Source organism: Dama dama, chromosome 5 (assembly GCF_033118175.1).
Source record: "Dama dama isolate Ldn47 chromosome 5, ASM3311817v1, whole genome shotgun sequence".
NCBI lineage: Eukaryota > Metazoa > Chordata > Mammalia > Artiodactyla > Cervidae > Dama > Dama dama.
Genome location: NC_083685.1, coordinates 111,691,012 through 111,718,986, shown reverse-complemented (window position 1 = coordinate 111,718,986; position 27,975 = coordinate 111,691,012). Strand labels below are relative to the sequence as shown.

At 43.9% G+C, this 27,975-nt stretch overlaps 1 protein-coding gene, 1 long non-coding RNA gene and 1 other non-coding gene across 4 annotated transcripts; 1 reads left to right on the top strand and 2 right to left on the bottom strand.

Annotated features, from left to right (window-relative positions):
- Positions 1-130: 130 nt before the first annotated feature.
- Positions 131-27,599, top strand: DNAJC7 (DnaJ heat shock protein family (Hsp40) member C7). 2 transcript variants are annotated; one of them, XM_061144009.1, is made up of 14 exons: positions 131-283; positions 11,814-11,902; positions 12,872-12,996; positions 13,498-13,611; positions 14,265-14,339; positions 18,399-18,517; positions 19,158-19,311; positions 19,827-19,991; positions 20,819-20,910; positions 23,936-24,009; positions 24,380-24,526; positions 24,760-24,912; positions 26,763-26,825; positions 27,266-27,599. In XM_061144009.1, exons 1-14 carry the CDS (start codon positions 207-209, stop codon positions 27,301-27,303), a joined length of 1,485 nt encoding a protein of 494 aa, XP_060999992.1. In that variant the 5' UTR covers positions 131-206; the 3' UTR covers positions 27,304-27,599. The 2 variants fall into 2 exon arrangements, 1 of the variants encoding a protein (XP_060999992.1); XR_009693038.1 differs by lacking the exons at positions 26,763-26,825; positions 27,266-27,599 and adding an exon at positions 21,037-21,137 and having other exon boundaries at positions 24,760-24,889.
- LOC133057483 (uncharacterized) lies at positions 2,108-8,912 on the bottom strand. Its single transcript, XR_009693039.1, has 3 exons — positions 7,775-8,912; positions 5,900-6,017; positions 2,108-3,396 (listed from the first exon to the last, which is right to left on the bottom strand). It is a non-coding gene; the product is annotated as an uncharacterized LOC133057483 (long non-coding RNA).
- On the bottom strand, positions 10,365-10,436 carry TRNAE-UUC (transfer RNA glutamic acid (anticodon UUC)). The gene has a single exon. It is a non-coding gene; the product is annotated as a tRNA-Glu (tRNA).
- Positions 27,600-27,975: the final 376 nt, after the last annotated feature.

Sequence of the window (27,975 nt, the reverse complement as noted above, 5' to 3'; positions counted from 1 at the left end):
ACCGTGCTTGGGCCCCCGCCCCGGCACGGAGACCACCCTGGACCTCCGGGGGCGGGAGGCCGCTCTGGCCCGAAGCGGAGCCTCTCGCTGGTAGACGGGCCCGAGGGAGCCCCTCTGGGCGCAGCGCCGCTGAGCTGCTCGATGCTCCGACCGGAAGTGCTCTTCACCGCCGACCTCCCACCCGGCTCTCTGGTCCCGGCGGTAAGATGGCGGCTGCCGCGGAGTGCGATGTGGTAATGGCGGCGACCGAGCCAGAGCTGCTAGACGATGAGGAGACGAAGAGGTAACTGGGTGGCAGGGTAGGGGAAGGGGCGAACTTCAGCTCCATGGCTCCGGGAATCCCGTCCTTGCTGTGGTGCAACCCCTGTAGAGGCGATGCCCCGCCCTCCGAGAACCCCCCCTCCCCAATCTGAGATTGAGTCCGGATGGACCCCCTGAAGGGGCGCTCTTGGAGGCTTGCCCTCCTCTCCCGCTTCCGCTTTGCTGAGGAGCTGAGGTATGGCCTTGTACCCCAAGCAGAGAGGAAGGTCGTTCTCGTTGTAGAGGCCAGGTCTCTGAGGGGATCTTGGAGGTTTTTTGCGGGGTGGAGGAGGCGGCACGGCGATAATGATGCCTTCTTACACTGCTCCCGTCCCCCTCCTTCTCTTGTTAATTTCTGTACCTTGTTGTCTATCAGCCCTTTGCATCTCCAGAGCTTTTGCTGTCCTCATCCCCCTTGCCTCCGTAATCGTACCCCAGCGAGCACTAGTTGGGCCAGAGGTGACTGTGTGTGTCTCTATGATTGACCTGGTGGTCCTTCGGTTACCCCAGAAGTGGAAGGTGATAGAGAAAGAACGGTGAGGGGTTTTGTCTCATGCTGTACACGTCAAACCCTCTCCCTCCACCCTTCCGAAGATCCTCATTCTTCCCAGGGCTGTTTCTTAAGTTAAGCAGCAAGGAGGAGGGCAGCTGCTTGGGCTGTTGGCGCTGCTGGGCAGCCGCAGTGCCTCGAGATTGCCAGTCCGGACCAGCCAAGGGAGCTGCTGAGTGAGTGGTTTTCGAGAACACTCTGGATTTTGGCTACAGCTAAGGCAGGTTATTGGAAGTGGGGCTGGAACACAGTTGTGGGTAGTCATTCTTGTCCTAAATATGGAGCAGAATTAACAAAAAGCTTCTGGAAGTTTGGAGCCCTGTCTTATCAACCTCGAGTTAATTGACTACAGTTCCCACAGTCTCTTTCCCACATATTTCGTATCTTTATACCAAGGCCATTCTGGCTTCAGTCTGGGTGGTTTGAGGTGGTGGTTAGTTCATGAGATCTGAAATCAGGATTCCGAGATTTTTTTTTTTCTTTTTAACTATCCAGATTTGAAACATAAGAAGTACTCAAGGAGGCAGAATGAATTTAACTAGCTTAAGGGTAGTTACTGCAGCCAGTTGTCTCAAGTTCCTGACTTGTTGGGAGCTGAGAACCTTGACAAAATGTAGTTTGCAGGTTAGTAGGTCCCTGGGATGGGCTATATGTAATTGTAAATGAATTCAGTATAAATTTCTGATGTGGGCACTGTCCCTAATTTGAATTTCACGTCAAAGCCCCTATGTAAAGCAAATCTTTAAAATTTCAGCCTTAGAGGATATTCTATCATAAGAAAAGGTAAAACAGGTGATGCTGCAATGTGACCATGTGATATCACCTGCCTGCTCAGTCTGACCCCACAGACTATAGCCTGCCAGGCTCCTCTGTCCATGGAATTTTCCAGGCAAGAATACTGGAGTGGGTTGCCATTTCCTCCTCCAGGCAGTCTTCCCGACCCAGGGATCGAACCTGCATATCCTGCCTTAGCAGGCAGATTCTTTACCACTGCACCACCTGGGAACCCCACATCACACACACAAAAAACATGATATTTGCTAGCAGTTAACAGAATAAGGAAAGGTGTTAACTTATCTTAACTGCCTTATTTCATGGAGTTCAAGATTTCATTGAGTGTAAAATACATGGTTGTTTTAGCTATCACTAAGAAAAAAAACAAAAGCATTCTTATGAAATAGACTTGTAAAACATATAGATCTTTTTAAAACATAATAAAATATGAATGTTTATTGTGTATCACTTAAAAAATGTCAAAAGGAAAATATAATGAAATAAGCAAAAATATCACAGTTTCACTTTCTGTCTTGTAAGATATCCTTAGGAGGGTAAATATTGGACTCTGTTAGTAGGGAAAAGCCTTGTTTATGTGTAGATTTCCAATGCTGAAAATGGAGTGGTGACTTAGAGGTTTTGGAGGAAGATGGTTTCACATTTTTCACGTATCCTGGAGCCCTCATGTGTAGCCACAGCAGAGGGCAGGGATAGGTATGTCTCTTACAAATGCCCTTTACTACCTGACTTGGTTAGTTATTTGGCCAAGTTTGTGTTGTCTCTTGTTACAGTCGTAGTCCCAGTTCACTTGGGGACAGGATCGTTGATGGGTCTCTTGGGTTGTTTTTGTAAAGTCCAGCAAGGAGTTCTTCCTTGTATTGTGGTCCAAGGGCAGCCTGCTTCTGGATTATCATAGTCCCATAGGGGGCAGAGTGAGGAGCTTTCAAGATGTTCCACCTCATGGTTGTAGCATTTTAAATGGCTGCATGTTTTAAAAAAAAAAGGCTGCATGTTTTATTTCCTTAGCTTTAGAGTCTCTAGAGAGAAAGAAATGGATTTCAATTTTTTTTGCCTGTCCCTCTGAACAAAATTCTTTTTTCCCTCATAGCTGAAAGGCTAGAATAAAAGGTGTGTTAGTTGGCAGTCCAGAATAGATCAGGCTTCTGAATGTGAGGATTATTATTTCTCTTTGCCCACCAGAACAGATAAAGCTGCTTGGGAATCCCAGAGGACTCAATTTCTGAGGTGGTTTATTTCAGCTAATTTAAAGTCTTCTCATTTTCCTGAGAAGTTGCTGATTTTTTTACTTGATCTATGAATGCCTATCTTGAGTGAAGGCTGTCTGCTCCAATTTCCCAGATTGGGGAGCAGTTTGGTCACTGTAGGTAGTCTTTATTATGGTAAAATCAAGGGATTTCAAGTTGCTTATCAATAGAAGAAGCACTTGTGTATCTCAGCATATCCCTTGGGGATATGACTGAGCAGTGAGGTCTGGAAGACCCTACAAGAGCCATTGACTGAGGAGCAGGGCATACCTGCGTGCTCAGATGTGTTGGACTCTTTGCAATCCCATGGGCTGTAACCCACCAGGCTCCTCTGTCCATGAGATGTTCCAGGCAAGAATACTGGAGTGGGTTGCCATTTCCTCCTTCAGGGGATCTTCCCGACCCAGTGATCCTACGTTGGCAGGCAGATTCTTCACCACTTGAGCCACCAGGGAGCAGGGTATCCTAACCTGATTCCTTGGGCTGATCATCTCAGTATCTGTTTTCCTGATGGAGATAAACAAGAACAATCATTATGAGGCTCTTTCTTAGTACCTCAGTATTGTAAGCTAAACTCTTGAAATTTTGCCTTTTCTTTCTCTCTGCATATTGGTGGTGGGAAGCACTGAACCCTGAATCCGTCTCCAGGAGTTGCTATTCAGTGCAGCTCCTTGGAGTGTTTTGGAGTTTGTGGCCTTAACTGTGGAGCTTGCGGGGATGCCTGTCCCCCTTCTTCCCCACTTTGTTTCAAATTTTTAGGTTTTTGTCCCCCTAAACTCTTTTGAAGTTCCAGGGCAGACAACTAGACAAAGCCTGCAAGGTGAATGGGAATTGTCTTTGACCTTGAGCCCCAATCAGAGAGAAACTCTGCTCTCAGCAGTATGTGTGGTATACTCATGTGTGTCCCATGGAGAAATGGTACACGGGACAAATAAGTCATGGTTAAGGAAGGGCTAAGCCTAGGAATACAGAATCCTGAATACAAGCAAATAGTTGATTGAACCCTGATACTAACAAGTGGCAAAATTATTAATTAATCATAGCAGGAGCAAAGGTAGAGTTTAGAGGAAGGATGTCTCTGTTCTCTGCTGCTTTAATTCAGATCCACATATTAGCTGAAGCCAGGTAAATTGAGCAGTTTTAATAAAATGTTGACCTAAGTGAGTGGCAGTTGCTCTACTGTCTAGTTCATTCCCAACGACCAGAACTCTGATTGGCTTAAAGCCCAGGCTTATTGTACATTCCAACCAATCAGGGATTGGTTTAGTCATTGAAGCTAGTAGTTTTAAAGTTTTCAAAATCTGCCTACTAGGCACTTGCCTTTACTTTCTTTCTCTAGGCCTTTAAGAGATTGAAGAACAATGGCCAGTGGCTGCCTAGGTGCCTTGTGGTCTGATGCAAAGTCCCTCTGAGAGCCCATTTCTCCCTTACTTCACTAATGTTTGGTCCCCTTTCTCCTGTGCTGAGTGATGTGGAAGTTACTTAGAGGTCGTTCCAGGTATTCTTTTAAACTGTCTAAATTTCAGCAGTAAGAACAGGATTCGGCATGCAAGTTATTCCAGTAGTCTATTCATTTTATTGGATTGACAGTTTTTTCCCTTCCCCATGCAAGATCCAAACAGCAGTTTCTGTGTTTTAGCCCACCATGGCAGGGGTATAAGTGATTGAGACTTGAGAATGGTAATATGAGCAGGAATATTTGACTTTCAAAGTTTGATTCTGAGATCTAATATTCTATTGGCATATGACTTTGTGTGGGGAGGCCAGATTGTCTGATAAGCAAAGTGTTAACTGTCTCTTTTCATTCTAATATTAGGCTTCTGGGGAGGGTGTCTGAGACAAGCAGGACCTTGATTTATTGGTGTTGCTGTCCTGAGAATTCTTCCTGGGGTAGTTTGCTCTGAGACCATCAACCACCTGATGAACTCAAGAACCAAGAAAACTTGGGAAGCAAAACAACAGTTGGCAATGTAGATGGCTGACTATGGTTTCCATCTCCACACCCCCCCACCCCCCTCACACATACACGTACACACATAAAAACAACTTGGAAAGCAGCCTTTTTCTTAATTGTAGTTCCTCAGTTCTAGATTTTTTGGCCACATCGCGCAGCTAGGATAGCAGGGATCCTAGTTCCCTGACTGGGGATCAGACCCAGGCCCTCCAGTGAAAGTGTGGAGTCCTAACCGGGGAATTCCCTAGTTCTTGATTTTTGATGCATGATAGTGTCCCCGTGAGGGTAATGGGAGATGTCACAGAATGGAAAACCAAGGGATAGAAAATGATGGGTTCAGGGAGATCTTTTGAAAACAAGTCTCTGGCTAATGCTGAAAAGCCAGTGGCTGGTGTCCTCAGAGTAGCGTCTACCAAGCTTACTTCTCAGAAGCAGCATTATGGTTGGGTCTCCTGTTCCCAGGGGTAAATGGAGGTTAAATAGATCCCACAGATTGTGACATCCCATTTAAGGAGCTAGCATAAGTATTTAACAAAGTTGAGTTCTCTATTTCTGTGAGAATATCCTTCTGCTTTCAGTGATGGGATTTCGGTCCAGCCTGAACTGATTCCTGCTTCCTCTTTTCCCCCTCTGAGTAAGAGAAGACCACAGAGCCTGCTCCGGGGCCTTGGCTGGCGTCCTTCCCGCTTCAGCAGTAGAGAGCGCTGTTGCCTTGTGTAGTCTGTGTCTCTCTGCCCTTGGCAGCTCTTGGTCTCTTCTGGCTCTGCCCCTGTGGAGACTCCTGCGAGTGTCCAGACAGAGGACAATTCGAAGTGGTATATTTTCTTCATCTCCATCTCCTTCTCTCTTCTGGGGGAGGGCGGATGTTTTAACTGGGCTTTTAAGTGAAAGCAGGAGCTTTCTGTTCTACAGAACATTGGGGAAAAGAAGCTGGGTAGCCCACCCTTACCAACATGTAGCAGCTGGATAGAGACCATGTTCTGTTTTCTCTGGACCTTTATGAGGCCTTTGTTTGCACTCAGTATGCAGCACTTTGCATTTCGCAAACACTCTTACCTGTGGAATCACGTTGTTTAGTTGCTAAGTCCCGTTCAACTCTTTGTGACCCCTTGGACTGTAGCCCACCAGGCTCCTCTGTCCATGGGATTTGTTCCAGGTCATATGTAACTTCCACCTATTCATGTGAAACTTGTTAGGTTAGAGGACTAAATAGAAAGAAATCGAATAACATGCACTTGGTAAGTTGGAGTGAAACGCTTCTGGGCTCCTTTTCCTTTACTCTCCGTGAAGGTCAGAGAGCACGCGTGACACAGCCCCTGTGACTTGCCTTTGGGGACAAGAGGTCTCACACTGTGGGAAGGAAAAAGGAATTTCTGCTCTGAAACTGGCCAGGATCCTGTAAATTCTGAAGGATGGAGGGCATTTCTAGATCAACGGGCAAACTAGTAAATTTGATTGAATAAAAGAAATGGGTGCAGCAATCATAGAGTAAGGGCGACATTTTGGAATTACTAAATATAATACAAATGCATAAAGGATACTTGACTCATTGACAGTATAACATATAATTATTAAAAGCCTGAGGGTAAAGAAAGGAAAGATCTTTTTCTATAAAGTTATTCCTGCCAGTAAAATAGTCTCCAGGTCAGAGGCCCCTAACACTCCTTTTCTCTGACAAGAAATCATTTTGTCCCGAGTTGTAATTTTAGCAAAGCTTCATTTTTCTTCCACTTCTGAAGTAGCAGAATACATTGGGAAAATGCAAAGAAAAAGAAAAAAAAGACCTCATTCAAGCTGCTACATATGTTTTGATTTAAACTGTTATTAATGGCTATTGGAAGAGCTGAACTTTATGAAAAATCTGTTCTAGCCAAATACTTGAAATAAGAGCACAGTGGTTCACCCACCACCCCCTCACTTTGATCATTCAGAAATCTAATCAATCAGTATTTCCTCAGTTGCAAATGTAGAGTAGTAAAGTCTTTATTTTTCATGCACTGGGGTAAAATAAATCTAAAAGCGGTATATTACAAATATACCTGTGAAGTAATTCTAGAGAGAACCCAGTAATGTTGAGACATTTAAAAAAAAACAAAAAAAACTACTTGCCAGTGAATCCTGCCTTAAGTGAGAGTTGTAAAGTTTCTAAATACTTCTTTCATTTCTAGAAGGTAGACTAGTTGGCCTAAGGCAAAGGTATTGTTTAGGTGTTCATCATGGAAGTGTTTAGAGAGAAAATGGAAGTTTTTATAGAGCATCTAACTTGGGACACATTACATTTCAGCTTTGGTGTTTTAATGTGTTTTTAATTTAGCTGAGTTATAAATGTGCAAAGTTGGCTGGTGATCATAAGTTCAAGTTGTCTGATTGATCACATGATGCTGAGCCCTGCTAAGACCTGTGTGATACCAAAGGATTCCCTTGGCAGGGTTTGTTGGTGTAATTAGCATCTGTGGTGAATGAATGCTAAATTAGAGAATGGAACCGCATGATCAGAGGATGTACAGATTTTAGTGCATGTATAGTGTTAGAAGACGGAGAAGGCAATGGCACCCCACTCCAGTACTCTTGCCTGGAAAATCCCATGGACAGAGGAGCCTGGTAGGCTGCAGTCCATGGGGTCACTAAGAGTCGGACACGACTGAGCGACTTCACTTTCACTTTTCACTTTCATGCATTGGAGAAGGAAATGGCAACCCACTCCATTGTTCTTGCCTGGGGAACCCCGGCGACGGGGGAGCCTCGTGGGCTGCCGTTTATGGGGTCGCACAGAGTCGGACACGACTGAAGTGACTTAGTAGCAGCAGCAGCAGTGTTAAAAGAGCAGGTTTCCATGCTGCAGCTCTCTGGTTGATGAGGTTATTTCGAAAAGTAAAGAAATAATATTTTAAAGTAGCAAAGCAGAACAAGAGTGGAGTGTCTTCTCCTTACCTTTGTCTGTGAAGGAAAGGCAGCCTGGCCCTTTGGCACTGATCCTGCTGTGGGACGCCTTCGCGTCATACATCCAAAGAGAGTAGAGTTTTTGGAAAATCTTTCAGTAGCTGTTTTCACAGGAATTTGTTGCTGACTATTAAAGTGAAAGGACTGGTCTGATGGAGGTAGTCATTCCCAGCATCCCATCAGTGAATCAGAGAAGTGACACTTATTCTGCCTGGAGTTGATCCAGGAATTGGGTGTGGAACTGGATAAATTAGTTTTAACCCCAAAACCTAGCCACTAACAGGATCTAGTGGGGAAAACTTAAGACTCGAAGATTCAGGAAACCTGTGCAGCCCCCTTGGGTGCCTCACGAGCTCTTCCTCTTTTGGAAAACACACAATATTGGGTCCTCATTGGAAATGTTTTGAAAATTTGAAAATGCACTAGAAATGTAGTGTAGATGTTAATAGTGACATCAGGTCAGCTCTGACCAAGTCTGTGTTCTGATGTGGTATTGTATTTCAGAGTTTAGTCTGAATTTTGTTTTGCGGCCATAAAAATAATCTGTAGTTTAATGTAGTCCCTTTTGAATCTGTTCCTTTTTTAACCCGATCCATGTGAACCCAGTTAATCTTAATTCATTTTTTAGTACTGATGTGTTTTAGTTTGGTACATATAACCTCACTTGGTTCTCAAATTAATTGACTGGCAGCTGAGTGGAGTGACAGATGCCATGGCCAGATTGCCCTCAGTTCCAGTGTTAACCAGCTCTCCTCTTTCTCTAGTCCTACGCCTTTGACATCTCATCCTTCAGTCCCTCAGCTGTAAGGGCAACTTGAACAAGCTTCAGCCCTTTCTCAGACTCCCAGACAGGACTTGAATGGATTTGACCCTGGAATTGTTCCTGATGCAGCCTTGTTCAGTTCTTGCTGCTGCCATGCTGGATTCCAAAGATCCACTCTTTCTTTGACTGGTCTTGCAGGGTCAGGCTCATTGGTCAAAGCTCATCGTATATTTGGTGGGGAGGTTCATAGTGAAGGAGGGACTCCACTTTGGGTGTTGGACCTGGAGGCAAAAAATAAGCATTCAGTTTAAAAGCACTAAGTGCCCATTGTTTAGGCAGCTGTTAATCAACCATGTTTCTATGAAAATAAGTCCTTTTCATGAGGCAGTTGTGTGGGAATAGCTAATTCTGGCCTGATGCTGTGCAGTGTGAGGTTAAAAACATGGTAACTTGTCACAACACAATTCTTCTTGTTCTTTCTGCTGTGGGCTGACTCTACATTACTCGCTTTGTTTGCTCTAGAATGGAATCTACTCACCATTTACTAAAATGAAATGCATTTCTTGGGGGAGGCAAAGTCCAGTTCACTAGGTCATGCATCTTAAAGGGAAAGAAGCCTTGCTCTCTCTGTGACTAATTGTTAGGAGTGTCATTTGGCTCATTTAAATCCAGATTGCCTGTCTGGAGTTGGATTTATACGCTGGGGCTATTTTGTGTCTTAGTTGAAAGAAATTCATATTCACTGTTCTTAGCATTACAGGTTAATTTTTAAAGTCTCAGGCAATAGGTAGAGGTGAGTGTTAGAGAGAGCTCAGTATAGTAGATAGGGTACAGCTCAGCTTTGGGATCTGCCAGGTGTGGGTCAACACCCTGACCTCCAGCCAGTTTTCAACCTCTAAGCCTTAATTTCCTCCTTTGAAACATGGGAATAATGAAACTCACCTGATAAGATAATGTATGGAAAGTGCCTGGCCTCAGTAATGATTACTGATTTTCCACAGAAGTCATCTTTTTGAATTTTGGATAGAAAGCCAGTGCTGAACTTATGGCTTCCTTCTCTTTCAGGAAGGAAAGGGCACCTCTCTGTAGCTCTCCAAAGTGTTCCATCTTTTTTAATTTTAGATTGTTCCATCTTCGACTAACAAGCTTTCTGCACTGACACAGCATGTATCTGAGTGCCCAGCTGCCTTTAGTTTTCCTCAGGAAATTGTGTGGTCTTAGCCACTGGCTGACTGAAGAGAAGGCCCGGTCTTCTCAAAGAAGGCTCGGTCTTCTCAGGTACAGTTTGGGTCTAATACTTCTTTTGCATTTTCTCCTCCCATTTCTTCACAGTGGTTTGACTCAACTTCTGACATCCAGTGTAGGAGAAGTCCTTTCTTCAGTCTTTTGGCATGTCTGCTCTTTTTTTTAATATTTATTTTTATTTATTTATTTGGCTGCACAGGGTCTTAGTCGTGGTATGTGGGATGTAGTTCCCCAACCAGGGATCAAACACAGGGCCCCAGCACTGAGAGATCAGAGTCCTAGCCACTGGATCACCAGGGGAGTCCCTGGCATGTCTACTCTTAAAAGATAGGCTCTTCATCATTTTTATAGTGCTTGGCTTAATTTACTGTTACAGTATGGTGTTCACCATGTAGAAAGATTGTTCTTGGTCTTATAAGTCTTGCACTTGAGGGATCCTTCTTGAGACCTTTTAATAGCAGATGGCCTCTTTACAGCATTGTGACAGTTGGTATAATAAAATTATTCAAATCCATCACAGATCAAACCTGTCAACATTTATAGGTCATTTTCCTTTTCTTTATTTTTCCTTAGTTCCCTAACCAGGGATCGAACCTGGGCCCTTGCAGTGAAAGTGCCAAATCCTAACCACTGGACTGCCAAGGAAGTCCCCCATTTTGCCTCTCCTTTCTGCTAGCAGACCTTTCATGTTAGTGGGACTTGCCAAGGCAGTGATGGAAAAAAGTGGAAAGGGAGATCACCTCAATAAAAGGTGGCGTTACCAGTTTATAGTTTAAAATACATGAGTAAATAAAATCACAAATCTCCCCAGTACCATAGTGCATAGAATCAAGCTGTAAACTTCTTGTACCATTACCAAGGTTAAGAACTGTACGTTCATCACCACTTAAGGCAGCCCTTGAACTGGGCTCTTAGCGTGTGTTAAGGAAAGGGAAAAAAAAAAAATTCCATTACTCTTCCTTATAACAGAAGTGCCCAGATGTTTAGTTATGTTACAGTAATCATTTTGGTAAAGAATTATCGTTGTCATTCAGGTTGGTCATTAGGGTGATTCATTGGAGGGATTTTGGATATCTCTGGTATAGGTTACAAGTTTGTTCTTTGAGACATTATTGGTCATATCTGATTTGATTTTAGTTCTTTGGTCAAGATTATAATTCCCCATTATATATCATTGTTTCTTTTTGAAAGTATAGTTCGTCTCATGGCACAGCTTCAAAAAATGGATCTTGGAGTAGGGCAGAATTTTTGATATTTACCCATTGGGTAGTTATGTAAGGTACTAGAGGGATGGTCAGGGGAGCAGTAAGCATCCACATAGATGTGACAGACAGAGAGACTTACAGTAGGTGGGTCCTTCTTGGAGGGTGACTCTGGCAGCTGATGTTTTGTCTCTTGTCTCCCAAGTTCTTGTTGTCTCCTGTCACTCAGCTCTGTCCTCCCTCTTAAACACCAGTATGCTATGCTTTTAACATCTTTGTCACCTGCTTTTGCTCTTTCCTTCCGGTGACCAGTGCATGAGCCCAGTTTTCGAAAGAATAAATCATCAAGATTCCAAGGATACGAATCATTGCACATTGAGAAATCAGTTGCCCCTGAAAGGAATTTCCTATAACTGATTTTGTCAGTTTGCTAGAGACAGAGTTGTGACACAGTGGAAAGGAAATAAATATAAAAATTTTGTCTCTGTGAGACAGTGTCTATAAATTGGTGTCAGTCCTAAGGGAATGATTAAAGGTAGGGATAGTGAGAGGGAGGTCAGGCAGCATAAGAGAGTTTTTTTGATTTAGTTTGAATGTATCTAAGTGACAAAAAAAATAGCATCTGAAAAACTCAGATTCTCTCATTAGCACCTCCTTTTGGCCCATCAGCCCATTGAACAAATCTGTAAATTCCTTCAGGTATCACATTAACTTTCAGCTCAATGTGCTGGAGACTCTAGACCAAAAGATTGCTCCCTTGAGATTACAGAGGTCATTCTCTGGGTATAGTAACTTGATTCTCTTTCTCTTTCCTTTTCAGAGAAGCAGAGTCTTTCAAGGAACAAGGAAATGCCTACTATGCCAAGAAAGATTACAATGAAGCTTATAACTATTATACAAAAGCCATAGGTGAGAAGGAATATGCTTGAAAATAATTTGCCAAATGCTGTTATAAATAGCTCCTCTGTAAGAAGTAATCTTTCTGCTGGGTTGATAACTGTTAACTGTGTGAACTATTTCGGGTTTAATGACCTGAAAGAATAACTTTTTCTGGCTCAAGCAGGTGGTTCTTCATTTGGCAAATTAAAGGCAATTCCAAAAATTCTAGATAATATGGCAGAAGGATATCCACCTTAATCCCCTCAACCATTGCCAATTCATTTACTGTCTTAGAAAATGGTGACCTTTGTAGATTTTTAAAAATTAATTAATTTTAATTGGAGGCTAATTACTTTACAATATTGTGGTGGTTTTTGCCATACATTGACATGAATCAGCCACGGGTGTACATGTGTCCCCCATCCCGAACTCCCCTCCCACCTCTCTCCCCGTCCCATCCCTCTGGGTTGTCCCAGTGCACCGGCTTTGAGTGCCCTGTTTCATGCATCGAACTTGGACTGGTCATCTGTTTCACACTGAGGAAACCAGAATTGAAAGAGACCTTTGTAGATACTAACGAGTCTTAGTTACATGCTCAGTTTGCAGTATTTTAATCTCCTGTCAGCATTTTTCTCACCTAACTTGCTCCGTCTGCACCTCCAACTCAACAAATACAAATTCATTTTTGTATCTTATTACATAAAATACAAATCATTAAGATAAATATGCAAATCCCTCACTCCTAAAAGATAATCAGTACACTTTAAAGCTCAGTATAAATTATTTCTAAATAACTTTATGTGTAAGTTGATTTCACCATTGCTACTGTCCATTGCACAAGAAGTTAAAAATTTGGCCATGGACTTTAAAGAGAGCATGCCAACATTCCTGTTATAGTTTGATTGTCTTGATATAGTTCTGAGGGTGTTGGGGCCCCTGAGTTTTTGAAGCAGTGACCCATGCTAAACTTTGTTTCACATTCTTCTGCCTTTCCTATAGATATGTGTCCTAAAAATGCTAGCTATTATGGGAATCGAGCCGCCACCTTGATGATGCTTGGAAAGTTCCGGGAAGCTCTCGTGGATGCACAGCAGTCAGTGAGGTTGGATGACAGTTTCGTCCGGGTATGTAATAGGACTGTTTCGGGGTACTAAGTTGCTTATACTTGAGTTCCTGTAGCCCAGGGTTTCTCAGTTTCTCAATTATTAACATTTCTCAATTATTAATATTTTATTATTATTTAATCATTAACATTTCTTTAATTATTTTAATGTTTAATTTTAATTAATTAAATTATTTTAATTAAATTTTAATTATTAGCATTTCTCATTATTAACATAAGGTTTCTCAATTATTAACATTTGGGTCCAGATACTTCTTTATTGTGGGGGGCTGTCCTATGCATTGTAGGATATTTTCAGCAGATCCCTGCTTTCCCAGTTGTGACAAGCAACAACGTATCTAGCACTGCTAAATGTGCCCTGGAAGGCAGAATCACCCCTGGCTGATAACTGCTGCTCCTGCTCTTTTCATCCCTTGTTGGTTTTGTGTGGGTGTTCCTACTGTTGATGTCCCTCTGGTTGGCCAGTCATGTTCCTTTTCTTCCCTGTTTGTGTTTCTCCTAGGGACATCTACGAGAAGGCAAATGCCACCTATCTCTAGGGAATGCCATGGCGGCATGTCGTAGTTTCCAGAGAGCCTTAGAACTGGATCATAAAAATGCTCAGGCCCAGCAGGAGGTATGGGCTTGACCCTGTCTGTATCAGAGGAAATACGGTGGTGTATTTGGGAGGAATAGGGACTTGAAAATCAGAACCGAGATCCTGTCTCACTTCTGCCATCAGCCCACCTGGGTGACTGTGCACAAGTCTCATAGTCTCTCTGAGCCTCAGCTTCCTTATCTGTAAAAGGGGTTTTGAATATGATTTACAGCTTTGGAAAATCTTATGAAATTTAGAGAGTTTCTGAGTTGGCGGGATTGGGGCATGGGCAGATGCATCAAGAAACTGATTTGAGTGAGATTAAAAAATTTGTATGAATTCAGACCTAATTGTTAGCAGCTAAAACGTGTTTTAATTCCATTTTCTTATGTACCTTGTTTACTGCTGGATATGTTTTAGTAAGAATCTCACTAAATCCCTGATAGTGCCTCTTATTTTACATGCATCTTGTCATGGTTCTTACATTTCTGACTTTTAAGTTCAAACTGAGGGTGAAGGTTGAGCCTTAACCTTTCTGTTAAGAAGTCTTGGCTACATCTTCGCCAGAATGACTTGTGAAAAGTCTATGGTTCTGATTTTCTTTAAATAAATTCATCAAGGCCCTGTTGGGTTTTGTGGTTGTGGAATCTACAGCTTCATTAAAACTCTCTTATATGATTTTTCTGGTATAGTTCAAGAATGCGAATGCAGTCATAGAATATGAGAAAATAGCAGAAACGGATTTTGAGAAGCGGGATTTTCGGAAGGTAAACTATAACTATGTAGAAATCTCATCTACACTTCTCTCACAAAGTTCTGTGTGTGTGTGTGTGTGTGTGTGTGTGTGTGTGTGGTAATTAGAGGAGTAGTATGGTACAGAAGATTAAAATAGTAAATTTTCTCTTTAATTTGGCATTGACCATTTCTTTCCCTCTTTTTGTCTTAAAGACTTAATTTTTTAAAGAACCGTTTTAGGTTCACAGCCAAATTGAGAGGAAAGTACAGAGATTTCCCATAACCTTCCTGCCCCATACTTGCATAGCCTCCCCCTGTGCACATTCTCCAGAGGGGAATTCCAGAGATATATTTGTTACAATGTGTTTTGGGCAGTTATGAATAAAGCTGCTCTAGACATCTGTGTGCAGGTTTTTGTGTGGCTCTAAGTTTCACCTCCTTTGGGTTAATACCAAGAAGTGCAATCACTAGATCCTATAGTAAAAATTGGTTACATTTTGCAAGAACCTATCAAACTGTCTTCAAAAGTGGCCTGTGTCCTTCTGCATTCCCACCAGCAAGGAATGAGAGCTCCTGTTGCTCCACATCAACAGAGTTAAAAGAAACTTTTTTTTTGTTGAAGTGTTTCTTTTCTTAATTACATTTCACTTTGTAATAAAAAGCAGTACAAGTCTGTTACTTGAGTTCATTCCTATTTCTGATAGGAGGTAGTAGTCTAAAAGTGTGTTAGTAAAGGAAAAGCCAGTTGGAATTAAATATTAAGTTTGGATTACATATTTTTATTAGAATAATGAGAGCTAGCTTTAATACCTGTGAACTGAATGCAGCTATAAATAAAAAGTAGAGGCCTCTTTTACGTTTTTGAATAGTGTTTATAGCCTGTCGTCACTACCCTCTTGGTGTTAAGAGGGTGGTGCTTTCCATGAAAGCACACCACTGTCCTTTATGGTGGTGTATGATAGTTCATGAAAAATGTACTTGGCAAAGGGATTGACCTGTGTAAAACATGGGAAAGGTATCTGAGTTGCAGGTATCTTTCTAGGTCTTGAGCAAGGGAACTTGGAAGCAGCTTTCACTAGGTTCAAAGGGAGATAAGTGGCCCTGAAAAGGGTTAAAAGTCATTGATAAGGATCAGTTTTCAGGATCACTTAAAAGAAGTTTGTATCATCCAAGAGCTGGAGTTGTCAATTCATATGTGGGAATTTGCTCAGTACTTTGTGTAGCAGGTCCTCAAATGCTTGATGAAAGGGTATAGTTAAGAATCATTCTTAAGTCACAGACTGTGATGGTCTTTATTTGGTAATATCTGATTAGCTTATAGAGTCCCAGCATTAACTTATTAGCATCCCTCTTCTGTCCGTTGGTTTTAGTAACCACAGTGTCTTTGTAGTGTGGTTCGTACTTTGTGTGTGTGTGTGTTTGGAAAGCAGTTCTGCCTCCTGTCACGTTTTCTGAGGTTTACATAAGCAAAAGCTTTGTCTCGAAAGGCGGTCTTTTGGGTTTCTTTTCTTTCTTGCCCATCCTGGAGCCAGAATCCACAGTTTGTGACAGAATCCTCTGTTTGTGACATCCCAGCCCCCCCACTGTAGTTCATGGTGATGTCACAAATGAAGAATTATGATCCTGGCAGGGGAAACAGATGAACTTGTAAGAAACAAAGATCTTCTTTGCCTGCAGCTGTCCATAGTCCTGGGGAGGTGGGGGTGGGAAGTGAAGCCCTGAGGCTCCAACTGACGCTCCCCACCAGGAGCTGAACCGTCTCCGTACAGAACATAGCAAAGGCAGCAGGGTGTGACTGCTTACTTTTGACTGACTGCTCTCCCCCAATTCTTTTTCTGTTTAAGGAGGGGAAAATTAGCACCATGACTCCCCTACTCAATTCCTGTATTTTCCTATGGTCCTTAGAATTGCCAGGGTATAACCTGTGCTGTTCAAGGTGAGGTGTCCCCACTGTTGACACTGCAGAAGTCTTCCAGGTGCAACAGGTCATGGTGTTTACTTACTCTCCCTTACTTTTAAATTTAAATATTTGAATAAATGCTATTCCTGGTTCAGAAGTGGGGAAGTATAAACAGTGATAAGTGTTTCCCCAAACTTGTCTTCCATCTGTCTATTTCTCACCCCCGGGGTAAGCACTGTTCTTGTTCTATTTTCTGCTACAGTTTTGGTCTACATAAATAAACAAATACAGATTTTGGCCGTGCTGTGAGGCTTGCAGAATCTTAGTTCCCCAACCAGGGAGTGAACCCGGCCCCTGGAAGAGAAAGCGCCAAGTCCTAACCACTGGATCACCAGGGAATTCCCAACAAATACAAATACAGATTCTTCATTTTCTTTTTTTTTTTTTTTTCTCTTTTGAATGAAAGGTAATAATGCTATGCAAAGTTCTATACCTTGCCCTTTTTATTTTTTTATTTAATAGGCCTTGGAAGTCTTTCCATATCAGTATGGAGAGCTTCTTCATTCTGCGTTACATCCACATATTGTTCTATGAATGTCTACATTACCTAAACTAGTCTCCTGTTGATGGAATTTGAGTTATTTCTAAGTTTTCAAACTTCATCACTTCTTGATCCCGATGACCATATTCTTAGAGGGAATAGGTGTCCCTGAACTCCAGATTTCTCTGTTGGATCAGTTATTCCTAGGAGAATATGATTCAAGAAGGATCTCCCAGGAATAGCAGATAAACAAAAAGCGAAAGCTCAGAGAACAAACAGAAAAAAGATGGAAATATATGGAGAGTCTTTATGAAGCTGAAAGACCGAAAAAAAATTCCAGCTGTGTGTGTGTGTGTGTGTGTGTGAGTTACATTTTGGTTAGTATAGTGATGTGGTAAGTATAGTCTAGGACCACTGAAGATTAGCTAATATATTGGATATTCTGTTCTAAAGTGGAAGAGTAGCCACCAGCGCAGTCAGTGAGATGTGAGGCTCACGCCACAGAAAGGAGGGAACTCTGAGTGGTGTCAGTAGTATAGGGAGCAGTGAGTCTTTATCAGGCTCTTTTTTGCTGTTCCTTGTCTTTCTTACTAGGCTAAATGTGATGAATTACGCAAAGTAGCAAATAGTAGTATTTCTGCTAGAAGAATGAGAGGTGTTTTTTTTTTTTTAATTTTATTCACTTTGGGCTGTGCTGGGTCTTTTGCTGCAGGAGAGCTTTCTCTAGTTGCAGTGAGTGGGGGCTGTTGTCTGGTTATGGTGTGTGGTCTTCTTAGTGTGGTGGCTTCTTCTGTTGCAGAGCATGGGCTCTAGAGTGTGGGATTCAGTAGTTGCAGTGCGTGGGCTCGGTTCCCCTGCTGCATGTGGATTCATCCCAGGCCAGGGGTCTAACCTGGGTCCCCTGCATTGGCAGGTGGATTATTCTTAACCACTGGACCACCAGGGAAGTCCAAGAATGAGAGTTTTGATCACAGTCACTATGATCGGATTCCCTGTGGAGGCACCTTAGCATGGTGATTAGGGTTTAAGGCTCTGGATCTTCGTGTCTAAGATCAAATTCTGTTCTTATCACTTACTAGCTTTGGTGACCTTGAACAAGTTACTTTAATCACTCTAGTTTTATCATCAGTCAAGAAGGGTAATAGGGACTTCCCTGGTGGTCCAGTGGCTAAGAATCCGCCTCCCAACACAGGGGACACAATTTGGACCCCTGGTCAGAGAACTGAGATCCCACATGCTGTGGGGCAACTAAACCTGGGCGCCGCAGCTAGAGACAATCATGTGCCATAGCGATGAGCCTGTGTGCTGCAATGAAGACCCGACCCAGTCAGATAAATTAATTTAAAAAAATAATAAAGCTAGAAAAAAGAAAATTAAAAATAAGCGTAGTAATATAACTTTCTTGATAAAATTGTTGCAAGCATTAAATGAGTTAGTGAATTAAAGTACTCGTAAATGTTTGCTGTCATTGTCATCATCTGGATCAGCTGCTCTCCTCATTTCAGTGGTTTAATCTGGTAATTTAGGAATGTTCCTAAACCTCTGGCATTACTTTCCCTTGAATCTCTGTGTTACCTGTGACCAGACTAAAGTGAAGACATTTCTGGCGTTCAGGAAGAAGAACCTCATTTGCTTTCTTCTTCCCCATAGGTGGTTTTTTGCATGGACCGTGCCCTGGAATACGCCCCTGCCTGCCATCGCTTCAAAATCCTCAAAGCAGAATGTCTAGCAATGCTGGGTCGTTACCCAGAAGCTCAGTCTGTGGCCAGGTATGAAGTCAAGCCAGTTGTGCAGTGAAATGCCAGATAGCACTGAACAAATGCTGTCCAGCAGCTCTCTACATCAGGAGTAACATATGGTCCTATAGGTGGGGTGATCAGACCTTCCTGGGACTTAAAGCCAAAGGTTAGAACAGGTCTGAAAACCTAAGGGTTTTACAAAGTTCAATAGATACTTGACCTGTATGTGAAAGAACAGATGTTAAGTGTTCTTTTGTTTCTACTCAAGGGGTTTGCAAACTGTAAAGGACCAGTTAGTAAATATTTTAGGCTTTGCAGGCTGTGTGGTCTCTGTTAACAATTCAGCTCTGTCACTACAGTGTAAAAGCAGCCGTAGATAATAGATAAATGAATAGTATTGCTGGATTTCAAGGAAACGTTATTTACAAAATCCAACAGCAAGTGGGATTTGGTCCTGTGGGCTATATCTGCCAGCCCTGTTCTAATAAAGATTGTAAGACACAGTGTATAAGGAGGGGATACAGATAATTTGGGAGGAGTTCTTGGGAATCTACCTTTGGATACTTTCCATAGTAGACACATGGTCAAGAAAAAAAAAAATGGCCAAATAATAGTAACGGTAAGGGAAATCCAGACCACAGCTGAATGTGCCCCTTTCTGGCTGTTGCAGTGACATTTTACGAATGGATTCCACCAATGCCGATGCTCTGTATGTACGAGGTCTTTGCCTTTATTATGAAGATTGTATTGAGAAGGCGGTTCAGTTTTTTGTACAGGCTCTCAGGATGGCTCCTGACCATGAGAAGGCCTGCGTTGCTTGCAGAGTAAGTTGTAGGCACCAGATCTGGGCAGGAAAGAAAGCTTCCGTTTTGCACCTTTAAGACAGGGCAAAAGGTTTCTGCCCATCACAGGGAGTGTGATAGCACTTCTTCCCACCTTGCCAGGATGCTTGGTTCTTTCATTAGAATTTATTTGAGGACAACTTTGTATTTGCCTGAAGGTAAATACGATCATTTAGAGTCAGATCCTTTTAATATCTCAGTGTTTTTCCTGTTTTTCTTCCTTCAGTGAAGAAAAGATAGTAATGCTTATCCTGGGGACTAGAGAGAGGTAATCTCTGGGTAACACAGGTCTCATTGGTGGTGTTTTATAAATCTCGGTTTCTCCTGTCCACTCTGTAGCAAGTACCCATGAGCAACAAATAGCCCAGGTGGTGGGGTTGGGCAGGGTAGGGGGCCATCCTGGGATCTAAGAAACAGAAAATAGACTCTGGACTCTCTCTGCAGTGGTCTGAGGGTTTCTGGATGTGAACTGAAACTCCCCTTGCTTTTCTCTGTAGAATGCCAAAGCACTTAAAGCAAAGAAAGAAGATGGGAATAAAGCATTTAAAGAAGGAAATTACAAGCTAGCATATGAACTGTACACAGAAGCCCTGGGGATAGACCCCAACAATATAAAAACAAATGCTAAACTCTACTGTAATCGGGGTACGGTTAATTCCAAGGTAAGCACTTGGTCTGCAACTTGGGGCCTATCTTTTTAAGGGCCAAGAAAAAGGTCTCGGGAACTTTGCCCAGTAAGGGTAAACCAGATGAGAAGAGAAAAGGTTAATATTTCAGCTTGTGAGGAACTTCCTTCTGAGAGGCAAGCTTTTATTTTTTCTGTGGAATTTAGGGACACTTGAGGGACAGTTTAGAAGGATATTCCCACCTGTTCTTCAAGATTCTTCCAGTAAAAAAATGGCTAGGGAAAAAAAGAATGTCTAAAGGCATTGAGACAATTCTTAAAGCAAGTTTTGCTTCTTTTTACCTAACCAAGTGATTCTTTTTTAGGAGGGATTCAGAGGACATGAGAATATGAGGCAGGCTTAGTTTTTTTTCCCCAGTATAACTGATGGTCACCATGCTCATTGGAAAATACCCTAAGTGCTGTCCCACACAACCATCAGGAAACAAGAATAGGCTCCTTACTCCTGCACAGTCTTAGTGGTTTAAAAAAATAACAGTAATTCTTATTCCTCCAGTTGGCCTCTGGAAGAATAGGAGGCAAGAACCACCCTTCCTCTTGCCGTGTCTGGTTGGGCACTAACCTGGAACAGTAGATGTGGTTTATGCTTGCAGATAAGTGTGCCTGGCTGCCATCACTTAGAAACGAACCCAATTTTGAATTTGGTGTCCTTAGCCCTCTGAGGGACTTGCTTTCTAAGAATGAATGTGACAGTGGGCCAGCATGACTAATGGATCCTGTTAGAATTTTGAAGCCATGGCCACAGCTTCTGGGCTCCCTCAATCACCGAAGATGTGAAGTATGACTGCTCTCTCTCTCCTGAAGCTTAGGAAACTAGATGATGCAATAGAAGACTGCACAAATGCAGTGAAGCTCGATGACACGTATATAAAAGCCTACTTGAGAAGAGCTCAGTGGTAAGTGCCTCTGGTGGGTGGGGGGAAGAGGGCATTGCTGCTGGCCTGCCAGGGGAATTGCATTGTAGATGATGAAGCAGACCCGGGGATGTTGTGAGGTCATTTGGTCCTTCCCCCTGCCTCTAGGTGGGATTGTTCCAGCCCTAGAGCTATCTTTATAGACCTCCAGCGGAGGAGATTGCACAAGCTCCCTCAGTCTCCCATGCCTGTGTCTTACGCCCCTCACGGTCAGTAAGTTTCCTCTGATGCCTGACCCAAATTCCTTTTGTTAAAGTTTAAAATCCATTTCCTTTGGAGATTTTATTTTGTGTTGTACACTTTTGCTCTAACTTGACACAGTGCTTAGCACACAGTAGGTGCTCACTCAGTTAATGCTTTGTTGAATGAATGTATGGTGCTTGGAAGAGGAAGAATAAGGTGTCTCTCATGTAGTTGAGAGTTGTGCCTATCCTGTATGTTCTGGGTTAGGGACGACAGTGCTTCCATAGGAAGGGATTTAATCTGGCTCCGCGTCCCTGCAGTGTAGGGAAGTTCCCTTTGAAATATCCTTGTCTGACTAGGTTATTTATGAGCCAGGATGTGCCTGCCTAGATCCAATGCTCAGATTTGCCTTCAGAGTCAGGTTGCTCTGCAGCATACTTGTTCACCTTATTTTTGAAGCCACTTGACTCTTTTCTCCAGACAGGAACATGAGCAAGGGCTCAGAGAGACTGCTCCCCTAAATCCATCTTACTTCAGATTATTTCCCAGACAGAGGAAAATGTTCTGTCTTTGAAAGTTCCTAGAGGAAGACCCATTTGTTATGTCGCAGTCCTCCCACAGCCGTCGTGTTTCCTGGGGAGTGTCCTAGCCAAAGGACAGGGGCTGCTACTGCTGCCTGGTGAGCGAGCTCGTAGTTCTCAGGCTCCCCAGTCTCACCAGTGGTGGGAGCATGGGCTGCTTCCCATGTAATGTGCCCCAGATTACCCATATTTGTGAAAAATACGGAAACTGCTCTCCTGTAGTGCCTTTTTTTTTTTTTTAAGTGAATTTCTAAAGTAGATGACTAAATCTCAAACACACACAGAATTATATTACAGATTCTGTGAGACTAACCATCAGTCATCTCCTCTTTTCATACCATTTGCAGACACACATGGAAGCTTTGGAATACAGAAGTGTAGTGTACCCTTTGACCAGCTAAAGACTTATTTTAACAGATAAAAAGTGCTGTATCCATGTTTACTGCAGTGTTACTGTTTAAAAAAGCAGACTCTCACCTAGATGTCTAGTAGAGAGGGGGTGACTAGATACATAAGACTGTATCAGTTCAGTGGAACACTGTGAAGTGTTTGAACAGGGAACGGGAAGAGAACAGAAAATTCTGGATTTGTTAGGAGGGTAGTGGGATGAAAGATTTATGTTTTTCATATGTGTGCAATAAACAAGTCAGAAATCGCTTTGGTCAGATAGCTCCTTATCTTTGTGGTAGAAACAGAACTGTCCTCTGCGTAGGTCTGCTGTAAGATCCTGCCACGGAGCACAGCTTGCACTGTTGGGCACAGTTGGCTGAGAACTTGGCAACAGTCCTCTGGAGCAGCTGGGACTGACGAGAAGTATTGGAGATTAGCTCAGGCTGAAGCCTTCCCAGAAGCCTGAGTGCTGCCGGGGTCTGCGTCAGCTCACCCCACTGGTGGGGAGAGGCCGGACCTCTGCTGCAGCTCCGGTCATGGGCTGAATGGAGCTTTCCCTTTTCCCTAAAGCTCTACTTTTCTTTTTCTTTTTAAAATTGTTTTCTTTAATGTTAGGATGTCCTTGAATTTTAAAAAAAGTGTGAAGTGAAACTGTAATATAAGTTTATTTTAGTACATTATGTAAGAGTCTGGAAAGTCCATCAGGTTAGCTTTTTTGTCACATCAGTCTTTACCCAGAGTTGTTATTAATTTTATGTTACTTCAGTTTATATTATTATGCTTGATCCTGAAAATGGGTTCTCTGCATTCTTAGTAGCATTTGTGCCCTGCATCTATGGGGCATTGATTTTGCACCGTTTTTTAAAAGTCATAAATCAAGATGTGTCAGAAAATTGGAGATGCTTAAGAATCTTGGGCTTGTCTCTCGCCAACCCCATCAGTCATGCTCCCTCTGCCTTGGCCTCTAGGCCTAGGGGTGCCATGTGATGTTGGCAAAGATGAGCTTGTGTGGCAGCGGCCTAAGAAATTGAACCTCTCTGTGCAGTGGCAAGCTGCACTGCATGGTCACTCTCCACTCCCCAGCTGATGGTGACTGTTTCTGGAATTCCTACAAGAGTGTTTAATCAGTAGGCCAGTCTCAGAGCAAGTGGTATCATCAGGAAAATGCCACTTTATTTCTGTGGAAGAGACATTTATAAGGTCTGGTGATCAGCCTGTCAGGCTAGTTTCCTCCCATCTTGGGTCAGGGTCCTTCCTTCCTCTGTGCCACTGAAATAGAATCAAGCCTGTGTTCACAGTCTCCTTTTCTGTCTCACTAACCTATATCTCTCAGACTGACTAGTCTTAATGGAAGTATTTGCCGGCAGCCGCCACTTTGAACTTGATCCTTCTCGTGGCTGACTAATCCACATCTCCTCTGGATTGGAGCTGGCCCCGCATGTTTATGGCACTTTCAGTTTAAAAACTCTTCCATATCCATTGATATCACTTGATAATTTTTCTCCCTTGTTTCAGTCCCAAGTGTCAAGTAGGTACCTTCACATTGTCTCTCCTCAGGTGATCCAGATGCATCTCGGTGGCTCTGAGTGAAATCAGAAGGAACGTTCTCCCCTTGGTTGCTTTCTGCTCAGAGCAGTGTATCACTTTGCTGGTTGGGTGCAGGTGGCATGAGACCTCTCTCTCTTTCTTGAGGAATTGGTAGCAAATTTTTCTTGTGGCTAGCTTAAGAACTCCTATTTCATGAAGCATCTCAACCAAAAGTTTGTATCTCTTGAGCCATGCCTCTTTCCCTAGAGTGATACCAAAGGCCATTGCTATTTATGTCGCTGTACTGCCCTGTATTTCCTTCTCAGTTACTTGGACACAGAACAGTATGAAGAAGCAGTACGGGACTATGAAAAAGTATATCAGACGGAGAAAACAAAAGGTAAAGAATTTTGAGCACATGTTCCATAGGGAACTGTGTGGTCTGACTTGTAGGTCCTAAAACTGGACACGGGAGTAGTTTGATTCAAGAGTGAACCTGGAGCTTACTGGAAGAAATGAGCAGAGATCCCAAATGTGGGACAAGGCACCCGTTTTCTGGTCCCCAGTTCTCCCTGCCACTTTGATTTTCTGTGTGATGAGGCTGATGTGAAGAACCTAAGTGTGAATAGATTTTTTAGTTTGCATAAGAAAACATCATAAAAGCCCCTCGTATGGTCAACAGGGCTTCTGACTCCAGGGCATTGGGGCTGGGACTTGGTAAAGGAAGCCAAAAACAGATTTATCTGTTGACGCTGAATGTCTTCCTTCAGAACACAAACAGCTCCTTAAAAATGCACAGTTAGAACTGAAGAAGAGTAAGAGGAAAGATTACTACAAGATTCTTGGTGTAGACAAGAATGCCTCTGAGGACGAGATCAAGAAAGCCTACCGGAAGCGGGCCTTGATGCACCATCCAGGTAGAGCGGGTGGGGAGCGGGGCTCAGTGGGAGGAGCAGGTCAGGCTGGCTGCTGCCATGGTCAGTCCAGCACCAAAGCCTCAGAGAGGCTCCTCAGCTGGAATAAGGTGGTGCTCAGTTCTGTACCCTCCAGATGTGGGAAGTACTGGATTCTAAAATGAGACATGATGTAGTCTTTCCCTTGAACTCTGTTTTCTTGAGACTCTGAGTTCTTCCTGTATTCCTCCCTTTAGATCGGCACAGTGGAGCCAGTGCCGAAGTTCAGAAGGAGGAGGAGAAAAAGTTCAAGGAAGTCGGAGAAGCTTTTACCATTCTCTCTGATCCCAAGAAAAAGACTCGCTATGACAGTGGACAAGACCTTGATGAAGAGGGCATGAATATGGGTGGTAAGTTGGGAGTTGGTTGGGGTGGCCTGGGTTGAAACTGACACCTGTGAAACGTTAGCATTTTTCCTGAAGACATTCTGCGGGCGGAGGAGTAGGGTGGGGGTGGGGGTGTCTTATGTCATCAGCCAGTGATGCCCAACAATTTGTTAAGTGCACTCTGATGACTAGCTGTAATGTGTGAGGTACTGTGATGGGTATGGAAAATAACAAAGCTGAAACAAACCCATAGTCCAGGGGTTTGCAAACCCTGGTCCACGGGCCAAGTCTTACCCTGGGTCTGATAGACATGGAGCCCAGTGAGGGCAGTCAAGTGTAGCAGGTGCCAGGGGTACAGAGTGAGTGCCGAGGAGGTCAGCACTAGCAAGGAAAAGCTTGGATATGCAGAAAAGCACAGCACCGTGGGGGAGTGACCAGGGCTCGGAGGGAAGAGGGTGCTTGGGGCAGAGCCACACAGTAGGTGGGGCAGACCTTAGAGGCTACAGGAAACATTTGGGTTTTTCCTTTTGGCTGGAAGTTTTTTTCCTCCCATTGCAAAGTGTCTGATGACTGATACTTATGTGTCTGGCACATTCCCATAAGCCCTCACAGACTTCAGTTTCCCCAGAAGACTTAGAATGAAGTGAAGCGTAGCTGAGAGCAGCATTGCTCACTGTGAGCTCAGTTGGAGACAAAAGAAGCCCTGAGCTGTGCACAGTTCTCAGACCACTGCCTCTAATGCCAGCCCTTTCTCTTCCACTGAGAAAATCTTTTGGAACTTAAAATAAGGTTGATAACCCTGACCTCGCCAGTTCAGGGTGGGTGGGTGTGTTTTACAAACCTAAGTTTTACAGTAATAAACATTGCTCTGCCCAGCAGTTGAGAAGCGCTGTAAGCAGTCAAAAGCTGTTGAAGGGTTTAAGAAGGGGAGCCATGGACCTGATTTCGGCTCTGGAGTTATATTTGTCATGGCAGTGAGGAGAGCTGATTTAGAAAAGGTTGAAGGGGAGGAGGGAAAACAAGATCACTAGGAGAGGATCGAGGGCACGGTTGGGAGATGGCATCAGCAGGAGTTAGGAGAGGCAGAGGACTAAGTCGAGAGTGGCTTGGGCACAGCTGACTCACTGGGGCCGTTCACTGAGCTGGGGGAACCAGGAAGATGAGTAGATACACAGGCAAAGAATTCACTTTTAAATACCATGTGCCTGTGGGACTGGCCCCTGGAGATAAATCCTGTGCAGTTTAGGCAGACTGGGTATGTGAGGCCCACCATGGCCAGATGAGAAGAGCACCGCGCTGGGGGAGGCTCGAGGCAGCAGTATTCAGTGTTGTTGCTTTCACTGACCAGGTGATTTGGGCAGGTTACTTGAGCTTCCCCCTTAGGTTTTGTTGAGTATAAATTAGTAATGATCTAATGTATGCCAGTCCCAATACCATGATTGCCACCTGGTAGCTTTTTTTCTGACGTATGTAGACAGAATATGGCATCACATGCATGCATGCATTCAGTCATGTCTCATTCTTAGATACAGCCTTGGTAGCACTTAAGGGGATAGCTTCTGGTCCCTCCAGGAGCAGCCCCAGCATTATAGGGAGACAGTGTATGGGTGCAAATGGCATTTCCCATTGTGGAGAAGGTGCAGCAAAGTGGGTTGAGGCAAGGAAAGCTTTCCTTTGGGACACACTTGGAAGTAGAACAGAACAAAGTGGGATCAAGTAGTGGGCTTGCCTCTCGTCCATGACTTTGGGGAAAGGAGGGAAGCGAATGTTATCTGGGAAAGCTTTGGAGACCCATTCTCTGTTAAGCTCCTCTTCAAACACTTCTGATTTTTTCACTTTTTTGTGCTTTCTCTGCTGCTTCTTTTGCTCCACAGATTTTGATGCCAACAATATCTTCAAGGCATTCTTTGGTGGTCCTGGGGGCTTCAGCTTTGAAGGTGGGTGTGCCTGAGTTCCCAGGCCACAAGCCAACACAGGGGCTTCCCAGTTAGGCAGCACTCTGAGAGTCAGAGGCTTATCAGTGGAGGTGGCAGAATTCTCTTCTAGCAGGACATCTATCCTCTCGGGTGCTGCTGAGGAGGGGCGGGGGCGGGGGGGGGGGGTGGTTTCCGCGCACACCTGGCCTAGGGAGCATGAAAGCCACACCTGCTTGGGGTCAGGGAGGTGTCTAACCAGAGCTTCCCCGTGAGGGTGAAGGTGTTAGAACAACACACATACCACCTGCTCGTGGGCGTCCTCCTGCATCCCGGGGCCCAGCCTGTTTTGATACCCTCAGATGGCTTTGCATTTGCAGTTGAAGCAGCCCTTCGTAACCAGGGCAGAGTGATCTTCCCTTGGAAACTCAGAGCCAGCTGACAAGCTCTTCTTTTCCCTGCAGCTTCTGGTCCAGGGAATTTCTTTTTTCAGTTTGGCTAATGAAAGGACACCACCCGGAATCCAGAAAATGCAGACTTGCTCAGTTTAACCTCGAATGTGGACACAATTCACCTCCTCCCTTCATCACGTCTCCACGTCCTTAGAGCAGTTTCGTTTTCTCAGTTGGATACCCTGTGTCTGTGTGAGTGGGGTGAAGGAAAGGGAGCCAGCGCCGAAGACTGCGGGGAGGGGAGGGAGGCGGGGGGGCGGACAGGGCAGCTTGTGAATTTTTGTTTTACTGTTTAACTTTATTAAAAAAGAAAAAAAAATTAAGAGAATAAAATGTTTTGACCCTTTCTGGCACTTCGCTCTGGCAGCTGCTTTTTGTCACTCCAGTCAGCAGGCCAGACCTGGGCCCCCAGCACGGAGTGGACGCCCACATGGACTTTAGGCTCAGTCAGCCATCCCACGAGGGGTGTGGGTGCCTGGGGGCAGGTGGGGTGCTGGCTGCCCCCTCAAAATCTGTTCAGCACATGCATGCTAAGCAGGCCCTGGGGACGCTGTGGGTCCCAGCCTGATGCCAGTCCTGGGGCAGTGAGTTGAGAGCACATTCTATGGTAGGGGCCACCAGAAATCACTAGAAGCTGCATGTGTCCAAAGTGGGTGCCAGGTGCCCAGGTGGGCTAACTCAGATTTACACAGGCGTTCACAGTTCCCACTGCTTGAGGGAGA

Bases quoted from the DNA above. Each gene is read 5' to 3' on its own strand.
- DNAJC7 (XM_061144009.1), top strand. From the start codon at position 207: ATGGCGGCTGCCGCGGAGTGCGATGTGGTAATGGCGGCGACCGAGCCA. The intron at 24,010-24,379 runs GTAAAGAATTTT...GTCTTCCTTCAG, and splicing joins TCAGACGGAGAAAACAAAAG to AACACAAACAGCTCCTTAAA. The intron at 26,826-27,265 runs GTGGGTGTGCCT...TTTTCCCTGCAG, and splicing joins TGGGGGCTTCAGCTTTGAAG to CTTCTGGTCCAGGGAATTTC.